This window comes from Colletes latitarsis, chromosome 9, assembly GCF_051014445.1.
Source record: "Colletes latitarsis isolate SP2378_abdomen chromosome 9, iyColLati1, whole genome shotgun sequence".
In the NCBI taxonomy this organism is placed as follows: domain Eukaryota; kingdom Metazoa; phylum Arthropoda; class Insecta; order Hymenoptera; family Colletidae; genus Colletes; species Colletes latitarsis.
The window spans coordinates 32,373,857-32,399,586 of NC_135142.1; the positions used below are offsets into that span (position 1 = coordinate 32,373,857).

At 36.8% G+C, this 25,730-nt stretch overlaps 1 protein-coding gene across 17 annotated transcripts; it reads right to left on the bottom strand.

Annotated features, from left to right (window-relative positions):
• Positions 1 to 414: 414 nt before the first annotated feature.
• On the bottom strand, positions 415 to 24,773 carry Syp (synaptotagmin binding cytoplasmic RNA interacting protein). Of its 17 annotated transcripts, none has more exons than XM_076773528.1 (12): positions 24,367 to 24,773; positions 21,686 to 22,071; positions 21,489 to 21,596; positions 21,197 to 21,373; positions 18,268 to 18,403; positions 14,172 to 14,377; positions 13,927 to 14,076; positions 13,560 to 13,705; positions 13,243 to 13,358; positions 10,693 to 10,841; positions 6,338 to 6,503; positions 415 to 4,609 (listed from the first exon to the last, which is right to left on the bottom strand). In XM_076773528.1, exons 2-12 carry the CDS (start codon positions 22,067 to 22,069, stop codon positions 4,362 to 4,364), a joined length of 1,986 nt encoding a protein of 661 aa, XP_076629643.1. In that variant the 5' UTR covers positions 22,070 to 22,071; positions 24,367 to 24,773; the 3' UTR covers positions 415 to 4,361. The 17 variants fall into 17 exon arrangements, with proteins under 17 accessions (XP_076629643.1, XP_076629644.1, XP_076629645.1 ...); XM_076773529.1 differs by lacking the exon at positions 24,367 to 24,773 and adding an exon at positions 23,267 to 23,423; XM_076773530.1 differs by lacking the exon at positions 24,367 to 24,773 and adding an exon at positions 23,163 to 23,298.
• Between the last annotated feature and the right edge of the window lie 957 nt (positions 24,774 to 25,730).

Consider the following 25,730-nt stretch of genomic DNA (forward strand, 5'->3'; position numbering starts at 1 on the left):
TATCATTGAATTTTGTTAAAATTCGTTCTGACAATTTTCTGTATTTTACTCGACATACTTCAGACATTTTACTCGAACGTAAAATATCAATGAATGGATTAAAGGAACAGTCCAATCGTTTCAAATGAAAAAATTAATTTTCTTGTTTTTATTTTAAACGTAGGATCGATTCGATTCGTTGTAGCTGTTCTCATATTCAACTAGACAGATTCGCATAGAAAAACACCCATTAAAATTTTCGAAAGGAGTAAAAATAAGAAAAACCTTGATTAACTCGCTAAAACGAACATATTTTATTATCCGTCGATACAGGAAGAACAGAAAAGAGTGAACAATAACAAGAAAACAACTATTCTAATTAACGCTATTCTGATGATTTACAATGCTCAGGGTAGAAAATAAAAGTAGCACCGGTTAAGAAAGGTAATTCACATACAACTGTTTATTGAGACATGTAGAATACATCTGGTCATACACAAAAATCTTTGACACTTTAAATCAAGCTCCTAGCCCGAAAAAGGAACCATTTCAACATTGTTTTAAATTCATCAATAATCATTACGTTCAACTACGTCACACTAAAATTAGAGGCAACTTTTAAAATCGCGGGAATTAAAAAAAAAAAAGCAAAGCAATTGGAAGGTGAATAATTAAAAAGAAAAATTTGAAAACGCAATTATTAACGATAGAAGAATTTGGTCGTAAGGAATTTGTCGTTCGTTTTTAGCCGTGGAGCTGACACGTGGCAATGTGGCGCGAGAAACATAAACCGTATATATGTTCGTGTGAATAGTGTTGTTACGTACAATATTTTTTTCTTTTTTTTCATTTTCTTCTCGTACAATAGTTCATTTTTGTAATTTGTTTTCCTCATTAGTGCTAAATAACATCACGTCACAAAATGCATATTCGCAGGAATATAATATATAATATATTTATATATAATTAAAAAAAAACACGTCTTTGGGTCGCTATTAACATAAATTGATCGACCCAAAAATCACACAACATCCGCCTGACACGGGCCAACCAAAAAGAGTCAAGTTCCCAAGGATGTGTGCCGCGAATTAGGGCAATGACCGGGTAAAAGGGCGCGCTTGCGGCTACAGCATCGTCAGCCACAGTGGTGCATTATCCTAAATGCGACCGATAACCCCCCAGGCACCCCAGCTGCCACACCGGTCAAAGTATAAAATAGCGAAGGGTAAGTGATATAATATTGTGGGGCGCCTCGAAGCTGGGGCAGGGCCAATATCGTAACGCTAGTACCTAGATCAGTCTAAAGTCTCGTCACCGTGAACTGCCTCCGCTTTTGCCAGTTATGCTTCCTTGCCCCCGCAAGCTGAACTTTTACACTCTTTTATCGTTCGTTCGTTCGTTATTTCCTTCTTACTTTCTTGTTTTGCTTGCTTCCTACCTGCCTGCCTGCCTGCCTGCCTGCCTTACATATGTTTATTAATCTTCCTTTATTATAATTTCGCAGGAAAACCAGAATTTATAGTGAAACGTTATCGTGTCACAAAAACCCACTCAGTATTGATTAGCAATATCATCCTTATTATATTCGTTAATATTAATTATTATTATTATATCCTCAATATTATGTTTTTTTTATAAATAGGGTGTGTAGGTAAGTAGAGTAGGTAGGTATAAAATACGGTAAGTGAATAATGAGTTTATGGGGGAGGGGGACTAAAGGAATGAAAGGTAATCGTATTGATCGGTATAGATATGATCAATTTCTTTCTTTTCGACTGTTGGCTTTTTCTCCCTCACCCCTCCTTTTCCCTCTCTAAAGCTCTCCGTCGCCATTCTCCTTTAAACAATGGTCGCATGACTGGGGACAGGAAGTAAAATTGAGGGGTTTTCATTCGTTATATTACTAGATATAGTTATCTATCATCGTTACCAAAACTGTATCGATGACGAAGAAGAATTAGACTTAAGTAAAATGTGAATAAAATGTAACAAAATGCTCATAAATACGAGAGTTCGCGAACAATCGATCCGCATCGAGATAATTTTTTTTTTTTTCTTTTTGTTCGAAGGGAATCGATCGATTCGTACTTTCATTGTATGGGAATCGTGCTTTCTTGCCTACGCGTTTAATTCCTTATCATTCCTTTCGTTATTTCCATATGAAATTGCGTATTTCGAACCTACTGATGTGCAATGTCCGATGGGGCCAAAATACACGGTAGAGTTCTTTCGTCGATGCTGTACTATAAGACGATACGGTGATATATGCAGTCGTTCAATTACAACTGGATTATAATCTTTCTTCCTCTGTTTTTTATTTATTTATTTATTTATTTATTTATTTTTTGTCGTTTATCCGATTCTGTGTTTCCGTCATAATTCGGGGGTGCATGTAAAATAGTATTGGATTCTACTTATGTTTTCCTTTTTTCGAATATTCTCCAGAACAGGGGGGTGTCTGGGCTCCAGGGACAGGGACCAACTACAGCCCGCACTTACAACTCTTACTAATTAACTAACAGGCTAACAATAACAACGAGTCAACACTCAAAATGTGTGCTGTATGTGTTCATGCATTTGTAAACGTTGCGTACACTTTACACATCCTAAATCAATCCGTGACTATCATTATCAAACTCGGTAGTCAATCGTCGTTCCTAAAAAACATTGTTGCACGTGGTGCAAGAATCGCGCAAAAATGCGACATAAAAATTTTGACAGTAAAATTTATGACAAAAATAAAAACGAAACGTATTAAGCTAAACTTTTTCTCTATTCGTCTTGTACGTCCGTCTGTGTTTAACGGTCCTTTTATCGTCCTCAGACTAAAAAACAAGAAAAAAAAAACAAGAAAAAAAAAAAAAAAAGATAGACATAAATAATAAATAGACTAATAATTTAGATTTCTAATTTTCTCGCTACTTGGGAACCGTCATCGAAAAATTTCCTACGCGATTGGCCTTCTATTCCGATTAATTTCACCGTTAATTTTTTCCTCTTCTCTGTTCCATATTATACCCGATATATAAAAAAAACCCTCCTTTTCCTTTACCATAACCGAACGAATGTGAGACACTTTCCATAGACACTCCCAAGAAATTTGATTTACAACGTTTCATTTTTCGTATCCGTAAAACCTGTTTGACCCTTAATAATAATAATAATAGTTTCACTGACTGTACACATTATAGACCAACAATAGAAGGTCTAGCGGCGCTTGGCGCGCTCCACGCATACACACATACATACACACCCACACCCACACCCACACACACACCCACACACTACGCACACTACGCACACGTGCATCCATTAACACACACGTACACCTGTTCCCTCTTCCTTCTTCAACTTGCGGCAAAAATTTGATCCAAACGTGTCGGTATAGTACCGGCGGAATAGCAATATCTCATTCGCACCCGTTAACTTTTCCACAAAAATAAAAAAAGAAAAAAAAAAGAGAAAAAAAAGAAAAAAAAAAGAGAAAAAAAAACAACCTGCTGTTGCTCAACGAACGATCTTCAGCGACACCGCTCGTTCCGGCCCTCGTTTCTCATTCGCTCGCGCTCATTCTCGCTCTCTTTCGTACAAACGCGATTTTTCTTTACTTCGACTTATTCGAAAGCGTACACGCTCCTTTTCGCGCAGACTCAAAAAATCGAATCGACGCATAATAAAACCGCAGGCTTTCACGAATTCTCTTAACTAATACGATCCATCATCACAATCCCGATGTCAACATCGCCGATCTTCGTATCACTTGGCAGTAAACAATGTGACAATGCAGTAGCGGTACTTAGTATTATCGTATTATATATATATGTATGTGTATATATATATATAATAATAGTACGGGGTGGGTTGTTGGGTGGTCACTCCGATGTAATAATTAGTCCCAGTGGCACATCACTGTATACGTAATCACAACAACAACAGCGGGGCGATGGTGGTGGCGTCGAGAGCTCGATGCTTTAACGCGCATTAATTCTTTACGTTCGTGTCCCGTTCGTACGTACGGTTTTGTTAAATATATACGAAAACATTTACAATTATCAGATCGATAGAGTAAATAATGTGTATAAAGCGAATCAACTTCCATTCCCTCCCTTCGATCTCTATTCATTTATCCCTCCCATCGTTATATTATTGTTCGCTTTCCTCGTGTTTATTTTCCCGATTACCTCTCTTCCAGCTTCTTGTCGCTATCCTCTGCCTCTTCTGTTGCGCAGCAACGTTCTCGATATTTGTTGAATTCCCTTTCGTCTCGTACGTATATGTTCGTTCGGTTCCCGTCCCGGTTGTTGTTTCGTTGATTTCGTTCGTTCGTTCGTGCATGCGTGCGTGCTTGTGTACGTGCGTATTCACTCACAGACTTGCAGAAGTTAGCTCCACGCCTGGTAGGAGTCTTGATACCATTCGTGATCTTCGTCGGAAACGCCGCCGAGCGTAGCGGTTCTGCCTCCGAATCCAATGTCACCGCCACCACCACCACTACCACCATTCACACTCGCCAATCCGTACGCATTGCCCAGTGGTTGTTGGGCGAGGGGTTGGTTTCCCCAGTTGCTCTGGAAGCGACGCTTAGATTCCCCCTGGTTCTGGTGACCCCCGTCAAATTTTCGTTTACCTGCTGTAGAAACAAAGAAATAAAAACGCCCGTCACGTTAACGATCACGCGATGCCGCCGCACCGTTCTCATCACCCCTCCACGTCCAAATATCTTCTTCGTTCTCGTCGGTTGTTGCTCGCTCCTAAACGAGCGAACATCGAATATTATAATTGTTGGAGCAAATATAGCAATTTCGAATGGTAATGGTTCACGCCTATCACCAGCATTTAGAAAAAAGAAAATTATACAATATCGCTATATTTAGTCCATCAAGTATACCCTAACCGGTCGGTTGACCGTTGGAAAAGGCGCAATTCGTGCGTGCGTTACTGTGTGGATTCTATGTTCTTGTCGTCAAAAGTAAAAAAGAAACGTATCGAGACTGGAACAACGATTCCAATTGCTACAACTAAACACAATTGTGTACGACCCGTTCGCTCACCGACAAAATAACGCAACGATCGAAAGGATCAACTAAGATTAAAAGATGGAACGAAACGGAAATATATCGATCGGAAGGACAACGAATTCGATCAAAGGAATCATTGTTGGAGATTCGACGATCGGATCGATCGAGGACCATTGGCGAGAATGATCGAGTAGACGATCGATCGATCACTTTCTCAAATAATCGAGGATAGAAACACATCTGGAAAGGATGGAGGCACAAGAGCGTGGATGCCAATTATGGCCACGTACACGATTCTCTATTTAAAATACTACACCGACTTTGTCTTAGTATACAAGATGATTCGTGCGATGCATCATACTCGGAATGAATCATTTATAATTTATTACAAAGTTAAATTCTTTATTATTATTGCAAAATAAATAAGAACAAGTTTTAGAGATCCAATCGCACGTTCATCGTGTACACTCGTTGAAAAATTTGCAATTTACGAGCTACATATGATTGTTCGTGAGAATCGAAATAACCGATCGTGACCGTTCTAAAGAGTTTTCGTCCAGCACATTAATCGTGGTTAAACAAATGCGTAAACAATAAGCGTTTACAAAACAGACATATATCTTATATTCAGACCTATCCGTCGCGCATAGGTATGTTTCGATTTTCACTAAAGAACTTTGTTGTCATCAAACCTTCAACTGCGAATAGCGTGTTTAGTCATTCATTTCTGACTCATGTGTGAACGTTTACTAAATTTTTCTCACTAAAATTATATACACAGATTAAAGTAAAATTACAAAGATTTGATTAAATTTAAATGAAACTTTTTATTTCTAACACCGTTACTATTATACTTTTGTCCTTTGGTTGAAAGGAAAAAAGAAATATTTAATTATAAAGATACATCGCTATGTTTTATAATAACTTTTCTATATAATATAATTATAATAACGAAAACTATAAAACAGCGTGAATCGAAAGTAGAGAGTGGGTCGTATGCGACCCACGGCGTATCACAGCTGAAGGCTTGATGAAAGTCGTCGCACAAATGGAAACGAGGGAAAAGAATTCATGGAGAACAATTACATGAACGTCACGGGATGTCGGCATGTTGGAAACTTGAACGGGTTCGAATTCGGATTCGGGATCGCGTTCGCGAGCAAATACAACGGGAAATGAAAACCGACGGAAAAAGCGAAAAGTGTGATAAGTGCAATATGGATGATGACGATAGCGCGGAAAAGAAAGAAACAGTAGTGTAAGCGGTAAAAGAATAAGGAAAGCGGCTAAATATAATAATAGTGTAAAAGGATGATTAACTTAATTGTGGAGATACAGACCATCCTCACCTGGTAAACTTCCCTTGGCGCGGACCCCCCCACGAGCGGACAGCCGCTGGACCCCACGGGCCCCTGAAGTTGCGGGGTTGCGTCCCCCCCTGACTGGCCCACGGGTTTGCAGACCACCGACTCGGCCACGCGGCACTACTCCACGGCCACGTCCAGCCTGACCAAATAACACACACCCAATCGTTACCCCATCTGATAATTATTACGTTCCTAAGGCGTAACTTTTCTCTCGCTTTTTTATTTTTTTTTTTTTTTTCTCTTTACTTTCTTTCGATTTCGTTAATCGCGTACTTTTTTTCACATCCCGCGTGCGCGCATTTCTCCTTAATCACATTTTAATTAATTCTTTCTTTCTTTCTTCCTTCCTTCCTTCCTTCCTTCCTTCCTTCTTTCCACCCTACAATGTTCTTTCTATATCACAGGTTTGTTTTTTCTATCTTTCGTAATATCCGTACACCGTCTATTCGTGAAACTAACCCTAACGATATCGCGATGCAACGCAAAACTGATTTGACTCTCATACCGATCGTCAGAACCTCCTACGAGGCTGATCGACTAAATCCTATTACCGTATAATAAACGTTCTATACTCGCTAAAACATATATATGTATGTGTGTGTATATATATGTATATATATTACACATTATACACACACATATATGTATTATGTACAAAACACCGTACACGTTACAGGTAGCTAGGTACACAAGTATACATACATGTAATCTCTGTGCCCGCGCGTGTAAGTGTGATAATTGTGTGTGAGACGTCGCGCACGTTATATACATATAAAACAAGAAAATGTACATATACACAATATACATATCACGTATGACCGTACTGCACGTACGTGTGTCTAACGTATTTTTATATACATATATATACTGACGCACTATTTCAGAAAGAAAGGGGTAGGCGAAGACAGAGTGTGCGTTGCGTGATAGATGTAAACAAGGAGAAACAGAGGAAGTTAGAAGGTAAATGGGACGAGAGAGACAGATGCTCATGGTATGTATATATGTATATATATATATGCGTCGATACGACGCATGCAGTAGAAAACGATGCAACAGAAGGGATTCACCTAGAACCAAATCTTACTAACCACATTGTTTTTTTTTTATACAGACAGCAGTAGTAGTATTAGCACAGAGTTATCCAATGTAGTAAAGCGAAAAGCGAACTGTACGGGGTTGGCGAGGGAACTTTAAGCGACACAATCTACTGCACTGTCAGCTAGAACAAAATTCAACAAATCAAGGTTTAAATAAGCGGCGCAACATTACAACAGCAGGGTAGTTTAAGCGTAAGCGGTACTTTGTACACCGAAACAAGCAACAACCATCAAAATTTTATTATCGATGCTACCGATTACTAATAACACCGGCTAGCAGATCGTAACTTTACTTTCGATCGATTCTCTCTCTCACACACACCACGCGTGCGTGCGCGCGCGCACTTTCTTTCTATTGCACGAACTATGTACACGACAAGGTGATTCAGTATGCGAGTACCGAACACAAGAGCGGCGCAACGACTTTTAAATCTGATTCTCCCATTTCTTTTTCTAGATTCTTAGTGTATGCGCAATCCTCGTTACACGTACACGCTCCAAGTGGCGCGAATCACGATAAAACTTTTCCTCCTACTATTGCGAAATAACTGTAAAATTGTTTGCACATCGAACAGATCTGAAGGTACAAAACCTAGCAAAACACAGCAATTCTCTCGTGTTGCGACCGATACAGAACGTACTCGAACTATACGACTCGTACGTTCGCACGAGGTACTACAAACAGACGTAACTTTTGTCATTGGTGTTTCTCGATTTCAAGGAAACGGACCCACTTGTCTCGATTGGTCGAAGAATTCGTTGAAAAAATCAAAAAACAGCATCGTTCTTTATCGTCGATACGTAGACACGTACTCGCACTTGTACACGCAACCATACATACGTAAGAGAAAGAAGACAACATTCTAATGCAACAAACATTTCCAACGAACGACTTGTGCCAGATACAAATAATACCGGTTTACGTAAATTTTCGAAACAGGTTAAACAAAGATAAAAATAATCTTTCGAAACAAGCGAATAATACAACGAATTACGGTATCATCTCAATCATAACTACGCACTAAACGACAATACGAAGAATATATTCCGATCGAGCGAATCGATCAATAATTTAAAAAACAAGAAAAAAAAAAGAATAAAGAATAATAATAGAAATTGCAACAGCGTCTGATCTACTTGGATGAAGAAATTTAGATAAACGTACGACCGACGAATAACGAAAATGATACACATTCAGTACGAAAAAATTGTTACTTCTTTGGAAGCGACAAATTGAAGAAACAGACACTACCACGATGCAAAGAATACAACAACAGCGTCGAGGTAAACGCATAATCGTGTATACGTATCATTAGCAGAAGCTGCCAAGAAAAAAAGTTTTCATTGCAATCGATTGATCGGCCTATATATATATATATATCTATCTATTTATCTGCCTGCCTGCCTGCCTATCTATCTATCTATCTATCTAACTATCTCTCTGTTAGTCAGTCGATGAGTCTATAGTCAGTCAAATTAAAGTAACGATGGCATTGTCGTAATGATGTTCACAGGGTGCCCAATGCCCTCTTACGGTATTTGGATAACCCTGCAACTTGACATACAAATATATATATATATATATATCTATCTATCTATGCGTATCATATCCGAGCCACGAGACGCACGTCGCTCTCTGCGGAAAGAGAAAACAAACGTACATGTTCATTGAACGTCATCGACTCGACGAACGCCATTTTTACGTACACATAATGTATTTGTGCGCGCGCGTGTGTAATCGCGTGTAAAATATAATGTACATACATAATATATACATAAATATATTTCACGCATAAACGCACAAAGACAATACGAGCTTTTCCTACGTGCTTTCTGCCTACGGCTGGAATTTCATCAAACGTTTACATAAATGTGATGGACATATAGTAATTAGGGAAACCTACGACGCTAAAAAAACACTTGCAACCTTGTTTTTCCTTTCTCGTGGAGGAGGATCAAAAAACTCGAGAGAGACTCGTAATCATTTAAGCCTTTTTTACGTATCATCCCCTCTCTCTCTCTCTCTCTCTCTCTCTCTCTCTCTCTCTCTCGCTCTCTCTCTCGTAAACAACGTAACTTCGTTTGATCGCTTGTCTTACTTATTTTCCACTTCTCTCTTACTTTCCTTTTTCTAATAGCTTTTCCCGGCTGTATTTTCGTTGAAAAATTTAGAATGGGTCTACTATGGCTCAGATATGATTGGCAAGCAATTTGAAAGTGGCAATGTGTTCGGATTACAGGACTACGTTAGTGTAAGCAATGATATTAGTAAGTAGATACACGTAATCAGGATTTAAAAATGGGTTCGTACATGGTTAACACGCACAATGTGCAACTCATTTTCCTCCGACACTTTCATTCTCGCGTTGTGCGATCACTCTTTTAATCGTTCGCGCGTTCGTTCAATTCCTCTCTGTTATTCGTATACACACAGCAGGGCACAAATGTGCTCACTCACACACACAATCTCTCTCTCTTTCTCTCCCTGTCGCAACAGAGAAACAATGTCAAAAAAAAAAAAAAAAGAAGAAAAAAAAAATTCATTGCACTCGATTTCGTTAATCGCTTATTCCTCCGCACAATTTGTACACACTGTTAATGCATAAAATGCAGTGCAACGTCCTCCACTCGTTCGGAACTAATACCGAACTAATGTGTCCTTGGTACTATTAGTAATGCATCACGCAAAATGAACAAACACGCTCGTGTATGCATATATAGAGCATTCATATTAACACACGCCCATGAAACAGAACACAAACATACAGCCGTACATACGTGAGGAATAGCGCACGCATCACAAAAAGAATGTTATAGATAGTTATACGTATGCACAGACACACGCTTTTAAATTATGTACACATGTATGCCTATACGTATACTTACATCGGCAGTTAGGCAAGTTGAAAAAAAAAAAAAAAAAAAATAAATAAATAAATAAAATTGAAAGAATAAAAAAACAACACTCTCTTAGTAAACGATGAAGTGAGCAAGGTGTTTCTGGAGATGTAAAGTGGATCATGTAATGTAATTGGGATTATCCGTGAACACTGTGCCACAGTCAAACTACCGCTGATGTGTGCATATTTGTATACACATATATACACATGTATACGAACGAATGTATATACACGTATACAGACACACACACATACATACACGAATCATATTAAAAGTAATAATGATTCAAGAACGGAAACGACTTTAGAACGATTAAAAAAGGCGACCCACCGGTTGAGGCTGCCTGCCTCTCCCTCTGGCAGGTGGCGGAGGCGGCGCGTAATCGAAATAGTAATCTTCGTATCGATAATAGTCATCGTAATATGGATCACTGTAGCCACCTCGATAATCCCCATAACCGTAATACTCGTAATCATAATCTATAAAAACACACATTACAAATAGACCCAAATTTAGCCACGATAATATATCCAATTGACAACTTATTCAAAAACTAATACTTGTGTTTCGTATAAGAAAAGGCATGCCGGGAAAAGATGGTTTTAAAACTCCAATAATAGAAAAAAAAAAGAAAAGAAAAATTTCGTAAATCCGTGTAGCGTTACGATCGTTACTCAGAAAACAAACTATAAAACTGTTTAATCAAATAATCGTGATATAAAATTAAATATCTTTTTCTTTTTATTATGATACTGGCAAAGAAAAAACTTCGCAACGATTACCCTACCACCATCACGTATCCTGATAAGAGTCTACGCTTCGTACGGATCGCAGAAAATTTAAAAATATTTCTGACCGAGCCTCTGTTAAGCTCGTTTTATATTTTATATTTAATATTAAATTTTAAATAAAAAAATAGGTATAAAATGTAAAAAAAGGTATATATCAAAACGATAAATGCTCGGTATTTCTTCAATTTTCAAGGATCCGATAGCGTACGATGTTCTCAACGTTGAGCATAATTCAAAAGGGGAAAAATACACAAGTCTACAGATGGTACTCTACTACGTTCCACTCGTCATTCGATATCGCATCTTACCTATTTCCATGAGAGCTGTAAACAAATTTTTGAATTTATGATGCATACAAAATCAACGAAATACACACGCTTAAGTAAAATGGAATAGAACAAACAACGTAAACAAACAAAAAATGGGAAAAATAAAAACAAAAATAATAGGTTCAAGTCGTTTGGCAATGCGTGTGATGGTACACTTGCCGCAAAATAACTCTCACTAGGGCACCATAATACGTAAATACAAAACAAACAATACACATGCAATTATTTTTCTGTAATATATCTATATCTATATATCTATATATATATATATGTATATATGTATATGTATATATGTATATATATATATGTATATGTATATATACATATACACATATATAATATATATAGATATATATAAACAAAAAAAAGAAAACAGGTGTCACAGGAAGTGGTAGTGGTAAGGCAACAAGGTGCTCTTATTACAACGTTAAGCCACACCTGACATACATACATACGTATGCATGAAAGTACATGAAAGAAAATTGGTTAAATTTTCAACTTTATGAATTCGCTGAATTTTATCTAAAATACATTGCTAGTTTGGTTCGTTGCACGATATTTCTTAAAAATTACGCGCCAAATACCGACGAAAGTAACGATAACAAAGAAATTAATAACCGAATTAAAAAAAATAAAAAACATAGTAGTAATGGTAGGCTCAGACCAAATTCCGTTGACGAGATAAACAATTTATTAAAAGACACTGTACGAATAGGAAAATAAAAAAAATACTAGTTTCAATAAAATAGGAGTGTTCCATCATCTGAGCACTTTCTCACTACAACCTTCTAACACGATACAGTGTAAAATTTTCATAGATTTCGGACGAAACGCATCGAAAGACGTAAAAATCATTTCTACATTTACAGAGTTGAGCTGACTCGTTTACATTCGTTTCTACGATAAGATTTCTGTGCGACAACAGTCATCGAAGATGTCGAGTAACGGAAACGTGGTTTTTTCGATAAAAGTAAAGATGAAAATATTTTAGATGGTACTGTAATTTGCCGTTGTTACGTTTGCTTTTCTAAAAAGATTCTGACGTGTCATGCGCGTAAGCCAAGGTATGTAGTGAGATAGTGAAAAATCCCCAAAAGCATGCGGGATGTTTGTGTTACATAACATTACCATAAAACATCGTTATATATGATCTAACAATGATTTGTGTTTATTTAATCTGAAAAATAAAGTATTAATATTTTTAAATTTAACGATAAGTTTATCGGAAAATTCTTTGATCGTTGTGTATCTAATTCTTTTACCGTTGCTATGTTTAACATTCTACGTGCGCTAATAAAAGTTCTTTCAATTCTCGTCAATTTAAACGGCACTTCTTTTGCATATACATATATATACTACATCTTACTCTAACTGTATAGCGTATTTGCATCATCTGAGCGCATAATCTATACATCGATTAAAGAAACGACAATTTGATGACAGTATCAAGAAAGGAACGAATACCGGATCGATACGCAAAACGTTATGGTCTAAGCCTAACGTAAACGAAAACTGACTGCAAGCGAAAAGAAAAAAAATGAAAACAAACCGTTATTTCATTAGATGGGAACAAACACGTGCACGTACGCGTACACGTTGCATTTCTACAGAAGTATTTGTTAAGGGGACGGTGAAATGCGATCAAATTGTGTTTTTATTATTATTATTATATATATAATTTTTTAAATAAAATAGAGTTTCTGGGCAGGTCTGGAAATACCAACGAATCGCGATTAATAAAGAATTTAATCGGTACTTACCGTAATCGCCTCGTCCCATTTGTCCTCGCATACCTGCACCAGTGCCACGAGGGCCCTGGCCAGGTCCACGAACTGGCATCGGTCCTCCCATCATACTCGGATGCGACGGGGAACCTCTAGAATGGAAAATCTCGTTACAATAAAGAACAAATTATTATTATTATTATTATTATTACACATTTTTTTCATAAATAACTATCAATTTGTTGAAAAAATATGTAAACAAAAGACTGCGATGAGAGAATAAAGGATCCATGATTTTGTTAAATTCAATTGATCCGAAACAAAAACACCGAAAACTATTTGAAATAACTAACCCGCTCCGACCCTGCAACATTTGTAACATTCTTCGCTCCCTTGCACGAAGCATTTCTTCCTTTTTCTTTTTGTCGGACGGTGGTTTCGCGAGCGATACCTCTATGTGAGAACCTCCGATTTCTTTTCCATTTAGTTCGTTCATTGCCTGAAACAAAAATTCACAATTAATCGTTTAATTGGTTTCGTTTCACGAGCAGTGATCGATGCTGGTATTAATCCTTTCATCTTCATCCGCCATGTAGTGCGCACAAAAGTACGAATAATTTCGGAGGCCGTAAGCTTTCAAAAAAGTTTCGAAACCTCTATATTAAAGAATGCGAGGACGGAATGTTTAACTGGGCATTATATCAATAGAACAATTCTTACCTTAACAGCATTGTCTCGTTCTTCAAAATGCACGAAAGCGTAATCCTTGATCTTCTTCACTCTTTCGATATTACCGTATTCTTCGAAACACTCTTTCAACTTTTCTTCGGAACAATCTTGCGTCAAATTCTTTACATACAGTACGCGCACCTGAAACACATAATTCGATAGATAAATAACTTCACTGACACCACCGTTGGCAAACAAATGAAATTGTGCCCCTTGAAGCGTCACATTGTATTTACTTTAGACATGGTTTGTTCATCTGGCTCTTCCTGAGGATCTGCCCAGTCGACTATGATATCACAGCTCCACACCTTGATGCGGCCGGTGCTTAGTCTTCGTTTCGCTAAGGAAGCTGCTTTGTGAGATTCATATTCTAAGAAGCAAAAACCCCTATTTTTCTTCTTATCGTCCGGTGAACTGTAGATAATCACCTCGGTCAGGCCAGCTGTACGACGAAAAATTATACAAAAGCGATCAATAAAATTTATCGGATACGACGAGAGTATAACGAATATGTACATCTACGTTTAAAGGAAAATAATAATAATAATAATAATGATAATAAATAATAACAACGATAATAATAACAATAACAATAATAATAATAATAATAATGGTAATGAAAGAAAGTTGAAGAAATAAGCGCGAATAAGAAAAATTGCAACACTCGATTATTTAATGCCGGTTGAGCTTTCGTTCGTTCTTCGATACGGTAAAAAAAGTGTCCGTAGAATACTATTTAACTATGCTATCGGTGTTAGCGATACTCAAATAAATAGGACAAAAAATAGAAAGGATGGGAAAACGGGAAACAAGTAAAACTGAGGGGTCGAAACAACAAAGAGACAAAAAAAAAAAACCAAAAAAAAAGGAAATGAAGAAAAGAAGTTATCAAAAAATTAAAACGTGTCAAATTTGTCATCTAATTAGCTAATTCAATTATACGTATGATGTATCGAAATATCAGATTAAAAATATTATGCGTAAACGCTTCGATTAACCGCTAAGAAATATCGGAATTGTTTCACGAAAGATAATAAAGTGACAGCACGATCGAGAAGGGAAATAATCGTTATTTTTTCTTTTTTTTTTTTTTTTTGCGTCAAAGATAGTTATCTTTACCTAAAAAGCATTCGGATATTCTTTCAACTTTATACTACTGATGCACAAAGTGTATCTAAATTGTCATCCAAAGAAGCCAAAATACGAGTGTTCGCGACTTTGCCGCGTTACCAAACTCTCCAAATTACATTCCAACGATTCGATATCCGTCGAACACGCAACGTACATTTATTTCTTTAATTTATTTGTTCGCAGTTCGGTAAATACACGGTCAAAGTCTCAAACTTTCGTTCGTTCACTGCGAAATTCTGATTCTAAAATTGTCAAACCTCGACACACAAAATATGACATCTTTTCATTTTCATTACTTTTCCATTTTTTTTTTTTTTTTTTCGCAACCGATACTCACATGTACGGTACCGCGTGCACACGCGCTGTTCGAAAAATCGGTTACATGCGAGAAATTGTGTTTTTTTTTTTTTTCGCTAGATCGATACTTGAAGAAAAAAGACAATATCTCTTACGTATTTTCAAAACGCGATGTGTGTACGTGGTACCAGCAGCGTATATATATGTAGCTGTCAGGTCCCTGGGCGAGTACATACGCACGCGTGTATAAAACAAAACACACCACACATAGCCGTACGCCCGCACACGCGCGCGTCAACACGCCCGCACGCATACCAACTCTCGTAATCGCATTCTAACGCGTACACGAATTACGTTACGGGTAATCTTTATAAATAAATGAAAAGCAAAGTACTTTCCGTTTACTCGATTGAATATCAATCGATAAACGTCGAAATATCATATATTATTAGGCCGTAAGAACAAAGTAAATAGAGCACACGTAACTTTACTCTTAAAACCTGACAATATAGATCCTTTCGAGATTGTCGTTCGATTATAATGATACAACCGTAATCGTAATGTGTATACGCGCGCGTGTTATTCCACGTGACGTGTATACGTGTATTTATATACGCAACATGCATCCGTACATATCGTATATACGCACACGTAGTTCTTCTTAGAAGTGTAAAAACCCGCATTTAAGATATCCTTCTTACGAACAAAAGCTTGAGAAGAAAAAAAACACTCGACACAACATCTACTCGTAGACCGAGGATAGCAAACGTACTGGTCAGTTTATCGCTCGAAACATTGTTTTCGTTCGAAACACAGCTGAACGGGCAAACCTTTTTCAGGATCCAAGTACAGAGGAAGTGGGAAAGATAGTAAACGTTACCGAACGAAACATTAACAAACATCGTCGTGTCGCCTGGAAAAACAAAACCATAGGAATACTCGTAACCGTTAGAAAAGCACTCTAATACGCACGAGTATCGTTTACAATTGTTAGAAGAAAAAAAAATATGCCAAGCTCTATTCGTATTTAATGAATACGGCACAACGGTAAGTGTCTTTTTATGTCGGCTAATCAAATCCACCGAGACAAACAATATTATCGGCGTACTCTGCAAAAGCGTAACGCTTTCTTTTAATTATTGGATATGTAATACGATTTGAAACAGATTGTACAATCATTAAATAGAATAGTTGACATGCTATTAAAATTTACATGCACCGCAGCGATTGAATCACGAATCCATAGTAAAATCGACGCTAGGAAACAGAATTTTCGTTCCAACGGTTTTCGATTAGAGTCAGGTATGGGATTTGTACGCACGACCGATGGATATCGTAACAAAGTGATCTTCGTGACTAAACAAGGAAACTTCTGTAAGAATACTCGAACACAAGTGTTTCGCTTCTAAACGTTATTCGTCTATTTATCGCTAACTATTCTTTGATCTTATCATTAAAACATAGTTCTTCTCTCCTTCCTCTCAGTTTAAAAGCTGAGTATACATATATATTTATGTATGTGTGCATGTGTGTATGTATGTGTACGTATGTGTATGTATGCACTTGGAAAACAAGGCACTCGACGCAAACAAACCGACGTTTCGTCTTAAAATACACCCACCCTCTCCCCCAAAAAAAAGAAGAAAGAAAAAAACGTATAGCTCGTTTCCCGATTGTTCAGAGTATATTGAATGTTGTAATGTATCGTTAAGAAAACTCAGATGCCCTGTCGCCACCTCTTCCTTCGATAAATTCATATTTTCAACTTTAACCACCTTATGTGCCTCGTGAATCCGATATTAATGTCCCACTTTGTATATTTAAAAAAAAATTTTTTTTTTTATTCTTTATCCCCTCTCTGTGTCCAGACTTTAATATTACATGCAAGAATGCTATGCAAACACACACTGAAAATGTGAGAAATACCACACACATTCGCTTCAATCACTCTGATCTGACCTCTCGCGTCGGTAACAAATCAATTTGGAAATGTGAAAACGTTCGAGAAAAGAATAGAAACTTTCCCGTTGTATTCCTACCGCTGACCAGTAAATCGTAATATGCATATGGAACGAATTTTTTTTTTTTTTCCTTTTTTGTTTAGAATTTTAGACGACACTGTGCATTACTTGTTTTTTTACGCTCTCGCTTACTATTTATCGCCCTTCTTGTAATTTCATGTGTCCCAGAATCAATTGAAAGAGAATGAGAAAAATCTCTTTTCTTTCACGAACGTGGAATATAGTGGAACGGTGGTATTGAAGAAAAAAAAAAAAAAAAAAAAAAAAAAGAAAGAAAGAAAGAAAGAAAAACAGACGCGCGCGGAACGTGAAACAGAAATTAAAATGCACGTTAAAAAAAAACCACATACGTATACATATATAAGTAAATACACATGTATATACGTAAAACTGAGTTCCAAGAAAAAAAAAATAAAAAAAAGCAGAAATACGAGCAGACGAAAAATTTCCTTGATTGTGGGGCACAGCTTAGTACAGGGACACCGTTAGTCGATTACAGGCATTTTTTATTCGTTAGAAAATTAATGAATAACAAAAGAGAAAAAAAAAAAAAAAAAAAAAAAAATCAGAAAAGAAAAAACGGAATCACAAAGCCAAGACTTCTAGATGGAAATTAAAAATAAAGTTTGTTGGGATTCTGTTGCGAGAACACGCGCGAAATGTATGTAGAGGTGACAAATGTCTTTACCGCGTGGTATATACGAAATTTGCCTAGTTAATTAACGATGCAAGAGGGCTAAAAACAAACCTATCCGACAGGTCTGACCTCAAAATGGAGTAAAAACAGCCGATCGTTAAGAGATTAAAAGTTTTGTCCCACCATCTTTCCCATAGAACTTCCTTTGGTTACTGCTTGCTGATTTAAGGACAATTGTCAACTTACGTGCGTGCTTTGTAAATTCTTCGAACAAGTCATCTCGGTCTCGATTCTTTGGAATATTTCCCACAAACAAGCGGTGATTGTTATAAGATACGGTAACACCAATCTTTTTCCCTTTCCGAATCTCATAATCATTCAGCTGTAAGAATAATGTGGAAGGAGAGTGCCAATTAAGCTTGCCTTTTATAATTTCACCTGCTTATTGGCTGTCTGAACGTGGGATTTCGTGAAGCGACCTTCAGGGAGACTTGTACATATCGTACGTTCGGGGTCGGGGCAAGCAATGTTTACCGAGGATCGTGGAATTGTGAATAGTAGAGGCAAGAGATCAAGGAATAACTGAGTAATTCGGGTTGATGAGCAGGTGTATGGGTTGGTCGGATGGATGAATGGGTAGGTAGATGGGAGTGCCTGTCCGTTTGTTAGCGAGCCAAACGCCCCAGCGGTCCACGCAAATCTCCCATACCCCCATGCTCGAGGCCCAGTCATGAATCGCGTTTTAGCGTGTCGCGAGAAACTCCTAAGTAACCACGTGGGACAGCGCGCGGTACTTTTTAGCATTTCGAATCATTCTACACGATCAACGATAAGGATAACCGTGCTCTAGTGCTTCCACATTTTCTCTTTCAGATCCTTCGTCTCTTTATCGAATTTTTACTAACAAAAAAGAGAACACAAAGACGTACATCGATAGGCAAGAAGATCGACGAATCGACCGTGAAATACATATAAAGATCAGGACAACTCGGGTGAAATTAGCAGAAATTATAATAGCGGTAGAAGGAGGAGGAGGAATGGTTGTAGGATAAAGACCAAGGAGATGGAAAAAGAAATGGATAGACGGATGACATTCATCGCAGTGATGGTAGCGATGAATGGTTTCAGCGGTAGTGGTTAAACGACGATTGATGATAGCGATGACGGCAGCGGCACAACGGCGGCAGCGATGACAGTGAGAATAATCAAGGGAAAATGAAAACAGCAGAAGGCAAATGAATGGACGTAAATGAGGAAGAAATGATTTAGGGACATGATGATGAATAAAACTGGGAAGCGATTAACTCATAACTCAACCTAAATATGCGAGGAAAAGAAGACTTGGACCAGAGAGGTGTTACTGTTCACTAATAAACCGAGAGGCAAGGAGACTGACCAGAACTGAAGGTGCCACAGGTTATATCGCAGATCGCACGGTCACACGCGCGATCGTCTTTTTTTCTTGGATGCTCCATAATTCCATACCATCTACAACCACTACTTAAAAGCTACCACTCGTAAGTTACAATACAGGTAGACAGGTAGGTATAGGTAGATAGGTAGGTACACACGCCTCGAATTCACTTTACCTGTTAATTTACCAAATTCCTCCAAGATCTCCTCTTTGCCTTTTGACTTTGGTATGTTCCCCACGAAAAGTCGTAGATTAGGAACGCTAATGTTTACTTTCAGATTCTTGCCGGGTTTTATTACGTGATTATCGAGCTGTGGGATGAAGAAAACAGACACATGCCTAATATTGTTCCAATGAGATACTTCGTGTTTTTATGTAATTGCGACAAACAGGAGAAAATTTAGGAAAAATTTTTCAAAATGTGCAATTTAGTGAAATAATTAACATGGCGTGGTTCCATGAAAGCGAGAAAGTGGCATGCGCTTTGTCGCTCGAGTCTTCACAATATAGGAAACCGGCGTACACGTATCATGTGCTCCTGCAAACAAATTTTAAGCCTACCAATTTTCAAAATTTTGTTACAAAAATTGTCACTGTCCAATGAAAGTTAACCAATTAGGTAAATATACCCCTAACCAATTAGACCACACGATATACTTTTTTTGTTTTTTTTTTTTTTTTTAAATTTTTTTTTTTTCGTCGTCATTATTCAGGAAGGTTCTCCACTCCCAATTTTGCCCACTGAGCAAAGAGGAGAGCTGGAAAAAGAAACTCATCCATAGGATATCATTAATGTATGTATGTACGTACGTGTGTATGTATGTATGTATGATGTGTGTATGTATGATGTGGGTGTGTGTGTGTGCGCGCGCGTGAGTGAGTGGGTGGATGGTATATGTATCTGTATGTGCATGTATACGCGCGTGCATACGTTTTTATGCATGTAAGTATGTACGAATGTATGCATATATGTCTGATTGTCGATATGTACGTATGTATGTATCCATGTATGTACGTATATATGTGTGTGCATTAATGTTTTACTGTTTTCAGTGTAGTACTTTATAAATATTTAGGAATGCGTTGGATGTAATTATGTACTTAAACATGAATCGATGGTCAGGGACATATATGTACGCATATGAGACAAATATGTGGATTGTTCCTAACTAAAAACATTGAATCTTAAAATTTCGTTACTTTTTACCATTAGTGAAACAATGCTAAGACATTTGCGTTGAAACTACCGGAAAAAAAAGCGAGAAAACGCAAGTGACAACATAGAACAAGCCACATGGGAATATGAAAAACTTCGTTCGAAATGTTTAATGCAAAAATGTAAAAGAAAATAGAGCAAAATTTCAAATCATAAAACTCGTTTATTATATTTAATCATCGAAATGGTAAATATTAAAAGCTAAACGATAATTAAAATTTGATATGAACAAAACTGAACTTATTCGCTTTAAATCAAGCGCGACTACGACGAATGGAAAACTTAATAAAATAATCTCTAAACCATGAAATGGAAAAACAACAAAAAGATGAAAAAAAGTACTATACATAATATTTAAACATTTCGAAAGACCACATATTTTGGTAGCAATAACAATTTTGTAACATTTCTAAAAATTTTGTAAATAAAAGTGAAGGGAATCGATCTGTCCATAGCAAGATATCGTAAACTAGGGTAACAGAATTTGTACGCTTCACAAACACGTACCTACGCAATAATAAAGAAATCAGAGAATGTCTACATACCTCCCTAACAGCTTGCTGTGCTGCTTCCCTGTTAGTAAAAGTGATAAATGCATATCCTCTGTTGCAACCTGCCATTGGATCCATCATTAGTCTTAAATCCCAAATTTTTCCACATTTTTCAAACAATGGAATCAACTCGTCTTCGTACATATCTTTTGGAATTTTTCCACAAAACACCTTTGAAAAAACAACCGCGTATTTGACATAAAAACGAAAAAATTAATTCCAATTGTACCTTCGCTTTCAAAATGGGAAACACATATCAAGGTAGACGCGAATAAACTTTAGTTACCTCGCAACCGGTTCCTGGTGTAGGACCTTCCCAGTTTGGAGGAGGTCCTCCGTACTTTCTTTGTCCCGTTGTTACATCCAGAGGATAACCGGTTCTTTCGAGAATCATCTGGAAGATTTTCATACATTTTTGTGTACCACTCGTGCAATTTATAAATGTAATATTAAAAATTCTCTATCGATAAAATATAAGATTACCTTTATTTTATCCTCGTCCGGTGCTTTAGGAGTCGTGCTGGTACTAGTGCCTTGACCAGCTCTACTCTTTTGTCTATATGTTTTCATCACACCGCAAAGGTACGCAGATTTATTTGATACGTGTTCTAAATTTGATTCAAGAAATTGTGTGAGTACATTTAACGCGCCATCAACAGGAAATTCCTTTAAAGCATCCAATGCTCTTTCATCCAAATCCACGTGAGCTAATTTTCCTGTTTTATAAATTTCATCCAATTTTGCAGCTACTTTCTCATCCAGTCCGTATTGGATTAGTTTTGAAAAGTCTTCTGTTCTTTCTACATATTCCATTTCCTCTTTAGACTGTTTTTCTTCCATTTTTATTTCCCCATTTCCTTCTGCCATAGCTAGAAAAAATAATTATACTTTCAATGTAACTTTTTGCGATACAAAATGAAACATGATTTTACATGTACATACAAAATGTTAGATAAATTATTAAATTACTATTTGTTCTCTACCGTTTAACACATTTTCTATGCTATGTTATCTTTTGTATATTTAAAAAATGTAGCTTTCTAACATTTTCTTCTAATATATACATAAACAATATCTAATACTGATAAACGAAATTACAAAATCCACATTAAGTATATGTATTATTGGTAAATTGCGATCGAGCAGTTGACGACAATCAGTCTCGTAAAACATATTTTTCACAACACAATGACATGATCCGTTTATTATATAAAAACAGTCAACTTTTGGAGCTTTTCGTATAGTTTAAATATTACTTCTACCAGATACCTATATGAAATTATGCTTTAACACAACTCATAATGCAATCTTAGACTTTTCGGCTAAAAATACTGTTTGTACAAAGGATCGATTAAACGCGTATCATAAAAACTAAAAAACAATTAAAAAAATTACATTTGGCGTAAAAAAAACTGTAAGATACGTTTAAGAATACGTAAAAATTGAACAGTTCTCTCGCGAGTCCTAAGCAAAAATGGACTATATAAAATACAGGAAACGCAATGAACTCTCGAAACCGAGACTCGACCATCTGCCTCTAACACCACATAACGAGTGGAATATACAATTTCCCGCGTTAACGAACAGAAGCCACGTTGTTTTCAAAATATCACGTATCCTTGGACGTATAAGGAACCGATAAATCGAAAAATTTTCTTCAATTTTCCTAATTTATCTTTGATGACATTTTATAATCTATTCCTTAATTTGAAATCTAGAGTAAAAAAAAAAAAAAAAAATTTCTGTCGTTCACGAAAGAATTCTTTAAGGCACGATAGTCTAATTATCACAACGAAATAGCCCGAAATAATGCATTTGAACGTATAAAACACAACTTAGAACCCGAGAGAACTACAATTGAAATTTTGTGCGTGTAGCTTGCCGGCCGGCAATGGAACTGCATCCATATTTCTTGAAGAATGCGATGCACTTTTGCACTCACGATAACATCAACACATGCCTTTTTAATCAATGAATTTCCACTCGCGTTTAGAAACACATTGTTAGAAAAGTGCACCAATAAAAAAGATTCACAAGTCTTGCGGCCGAAAAAGTTGCGTATACCTTAGAAAGTAAATGAACGAAATCCTCCTGCGAGGAAATGGCGATAGACGTCAACGTGATTGCAGACTACGGGGTTCACAAAACGACGCGCAAAGATACGCTCGAACCCAGCGACACGAGTTAGCCATTTTCTTTTGAGGCGCATTCGCGAATTCTGATTGGCTCATGCAAAAAACTGAGAAGAAAAAGTTGACCGTGCAGTATGCACTTGTATAAAATAATGAATCTCGCAACTGAATCGTGTACACAAGGCATTACGTAGTCTTCTCCATATGTGAATTTTAATCATTCTCATATACTGGTTTTTCTAAACATTTCCATTCGCTCCGGCTCCTTTTTTAAAACAATTCAATCTCCGGATGTACGGAATGCCTCTGGAATATTGGCAGCGTGTACATATGTGTGTCGTTATATTTAACGAACTTTTACACTGTTCCAATAAATATATAAATTCATTTCAGCCGATATTCAGAATTTAAACACGAAAATACTAATATTTTCAATAGTAAATTGAGTTGAAATGTATGAAAGTAAAAGAATAATTGAATTAAACTAAAAATAGAAAGACACGAGAGCCTATTGCAATTAACTCTTTTTTTAATCTATTTTGTCCATGTTACTTTTCGAAATTATTAACTTTCGTACGCAACAAGTACCGAATAAAAAATATTAAATAATTAGACAAACTTGTTTCAATTCGAAATTCTATAGTAAAAAGTGATTGATCATTTAAATCCTCGGTTCCAGTATATAGAATTTCTACTTCGTATCGACAATATTCGAGCACTACGCGACGATGATGACTCCGGGTGCCTCGTGTTCGTATATACGTACGTTATATCGAATATTTTGACTATATTACTTTTTAAGAAATGACAAATAAAGAAAAGAAACGAACAGGAACGCAAAAAAGTTGCCCACAGGTGCAACAACCGAGTCGGCATCAAATACCATAACCTCTTAAGTACGACGACTCCGTGAAAAATCAGTATACGCGTAGGTATACATACGTATAAGTATATTTGATACGAAAATATGTACTCGGATTCTCGTTGCGACGAAATAAAGGAAACGATTATACAATATAAAAATAATGGTACCTGTACGAGATTCGAAATCTTCACAGTATTAATTTTGAGCAAATTATATGACGGAGCACCAGATACGTCACAAAACAGTCACAATCCTCTAACTGATATAAAATTCATATTCCGGATGTCCACCAATGTTAACGCGTGTTCAAACGTGTTGTGTATCTCGCTTCACTTTCGCGGTTTATTATATGCCACTGTGTTCTAATATGTTTAAAAAACTATAAACACTTTGTTGTAGAACCAAAGAAGATGTAATGCAGTGAATTTAGTCTTGTAGGCACTTGCAAAGTTCTGATAATATTGCAACGATGATGACAGTAAGTGGAGTAAGCCCGGGCGCAGCGTTTTGATATCGTGTAGTGCCTACATAGCCGTAATGCATAAATTGGACTGTCTCGCTGAAAGAGCGGTGCAGTGGTGCAAGCCCCACAAAACCAAACCAGTTTCCTCGCTCGCTTGCTAGTTGCGCCCCAATCCAATCCGATTCAACCGCTTACCTCTCTTCGCGGTATATGCGAGCCCCGCCTTAGTCAGACTCGTCGCAACTGTCCTCTGGTTCCCTGTCGCTTATTCCCAGTTTTTTTTTTTTTTTTTTTTTAAACAATCACTCGTATTTTTCTCGAGTCTTTCTCGATCGTTTCTTCCAACGATTTATGTTCTTTCGGCTCTTATTATTTCTTCGTATTCTCACATATTTTATGTTTTTTAACCAATTAACAGTGTAACAAAAGATATCCTTTCTTAAAGGAAACACGATTAATTTATTTTATGATTCTAGTTGTAACCTAACGCATATGTGTACATGTAACAACGCGCAGAGACAATTGTATTTTGATTTACCGTGAATTATTGCATACCAAAGAATGTATCAAACAACGCAGAAAGTTCCATTTTTCTGTTATACCAGCCAATAGTTTACCAATAACACTTTTCCACAATATTCATACAAAGTTTTAGTGGCTTACACTGGTGTTACATGCATAGGAGAATAAGTAAAATTGTATAGAATAATTACGAAAACATCTATTTTAGTTACCTCTCGATGCATACATACTTCAAATTTATATTTGTTATAAATAGTTACACTACCAAAAGTAAAAGAATTAAATGGAATGAATATTCGAATTGTCTTATTCGAGTAACGTTGGAAAATTTAGGGACTTGCAGAAGGTTAACGCGATAGTGTCAAGGAACGGTAAGAGGATAAAGTACTATGTAGGTGTTCTGCATACATACATACGCGCACGCGATTTTTTGGTAGCTGGTACATACATACATACCTACATACGTAGCCACGCGAATGAAACATTTTATATAGTATTTTACGTTTGCTGTCGATTGTACTCGCATCGAAATATGAATACCATAAT

What these genes read in the sequence shown, in the direction of transcription:
- Syp (XM_076773522.1), bottom strand. Translation starts at nt 22,733, where the DNA reads ATGGTCGAGTCTCGGTTTCGAGAGTTCATTGCGTTTCCTGTATTTTAT. An exon ending in CAGTTTTTTTTACGCCAAAT is followed by an intron (nt 22,072 to 22,597) that starts GTAATTTTTTTA and finishes TATTTTTTCTAG; the next exon opens with CTATGGCAGAAGGAAATGGG. An exon ending in CACAGCAAGCTGTTAGGGAG is followed by an intron (nt 19,747 to 21,196) that starts GTATGTAGACAT and finishes TTCATCCCACAG; the next exon opens with CTCGATAATCACGTAATAAA.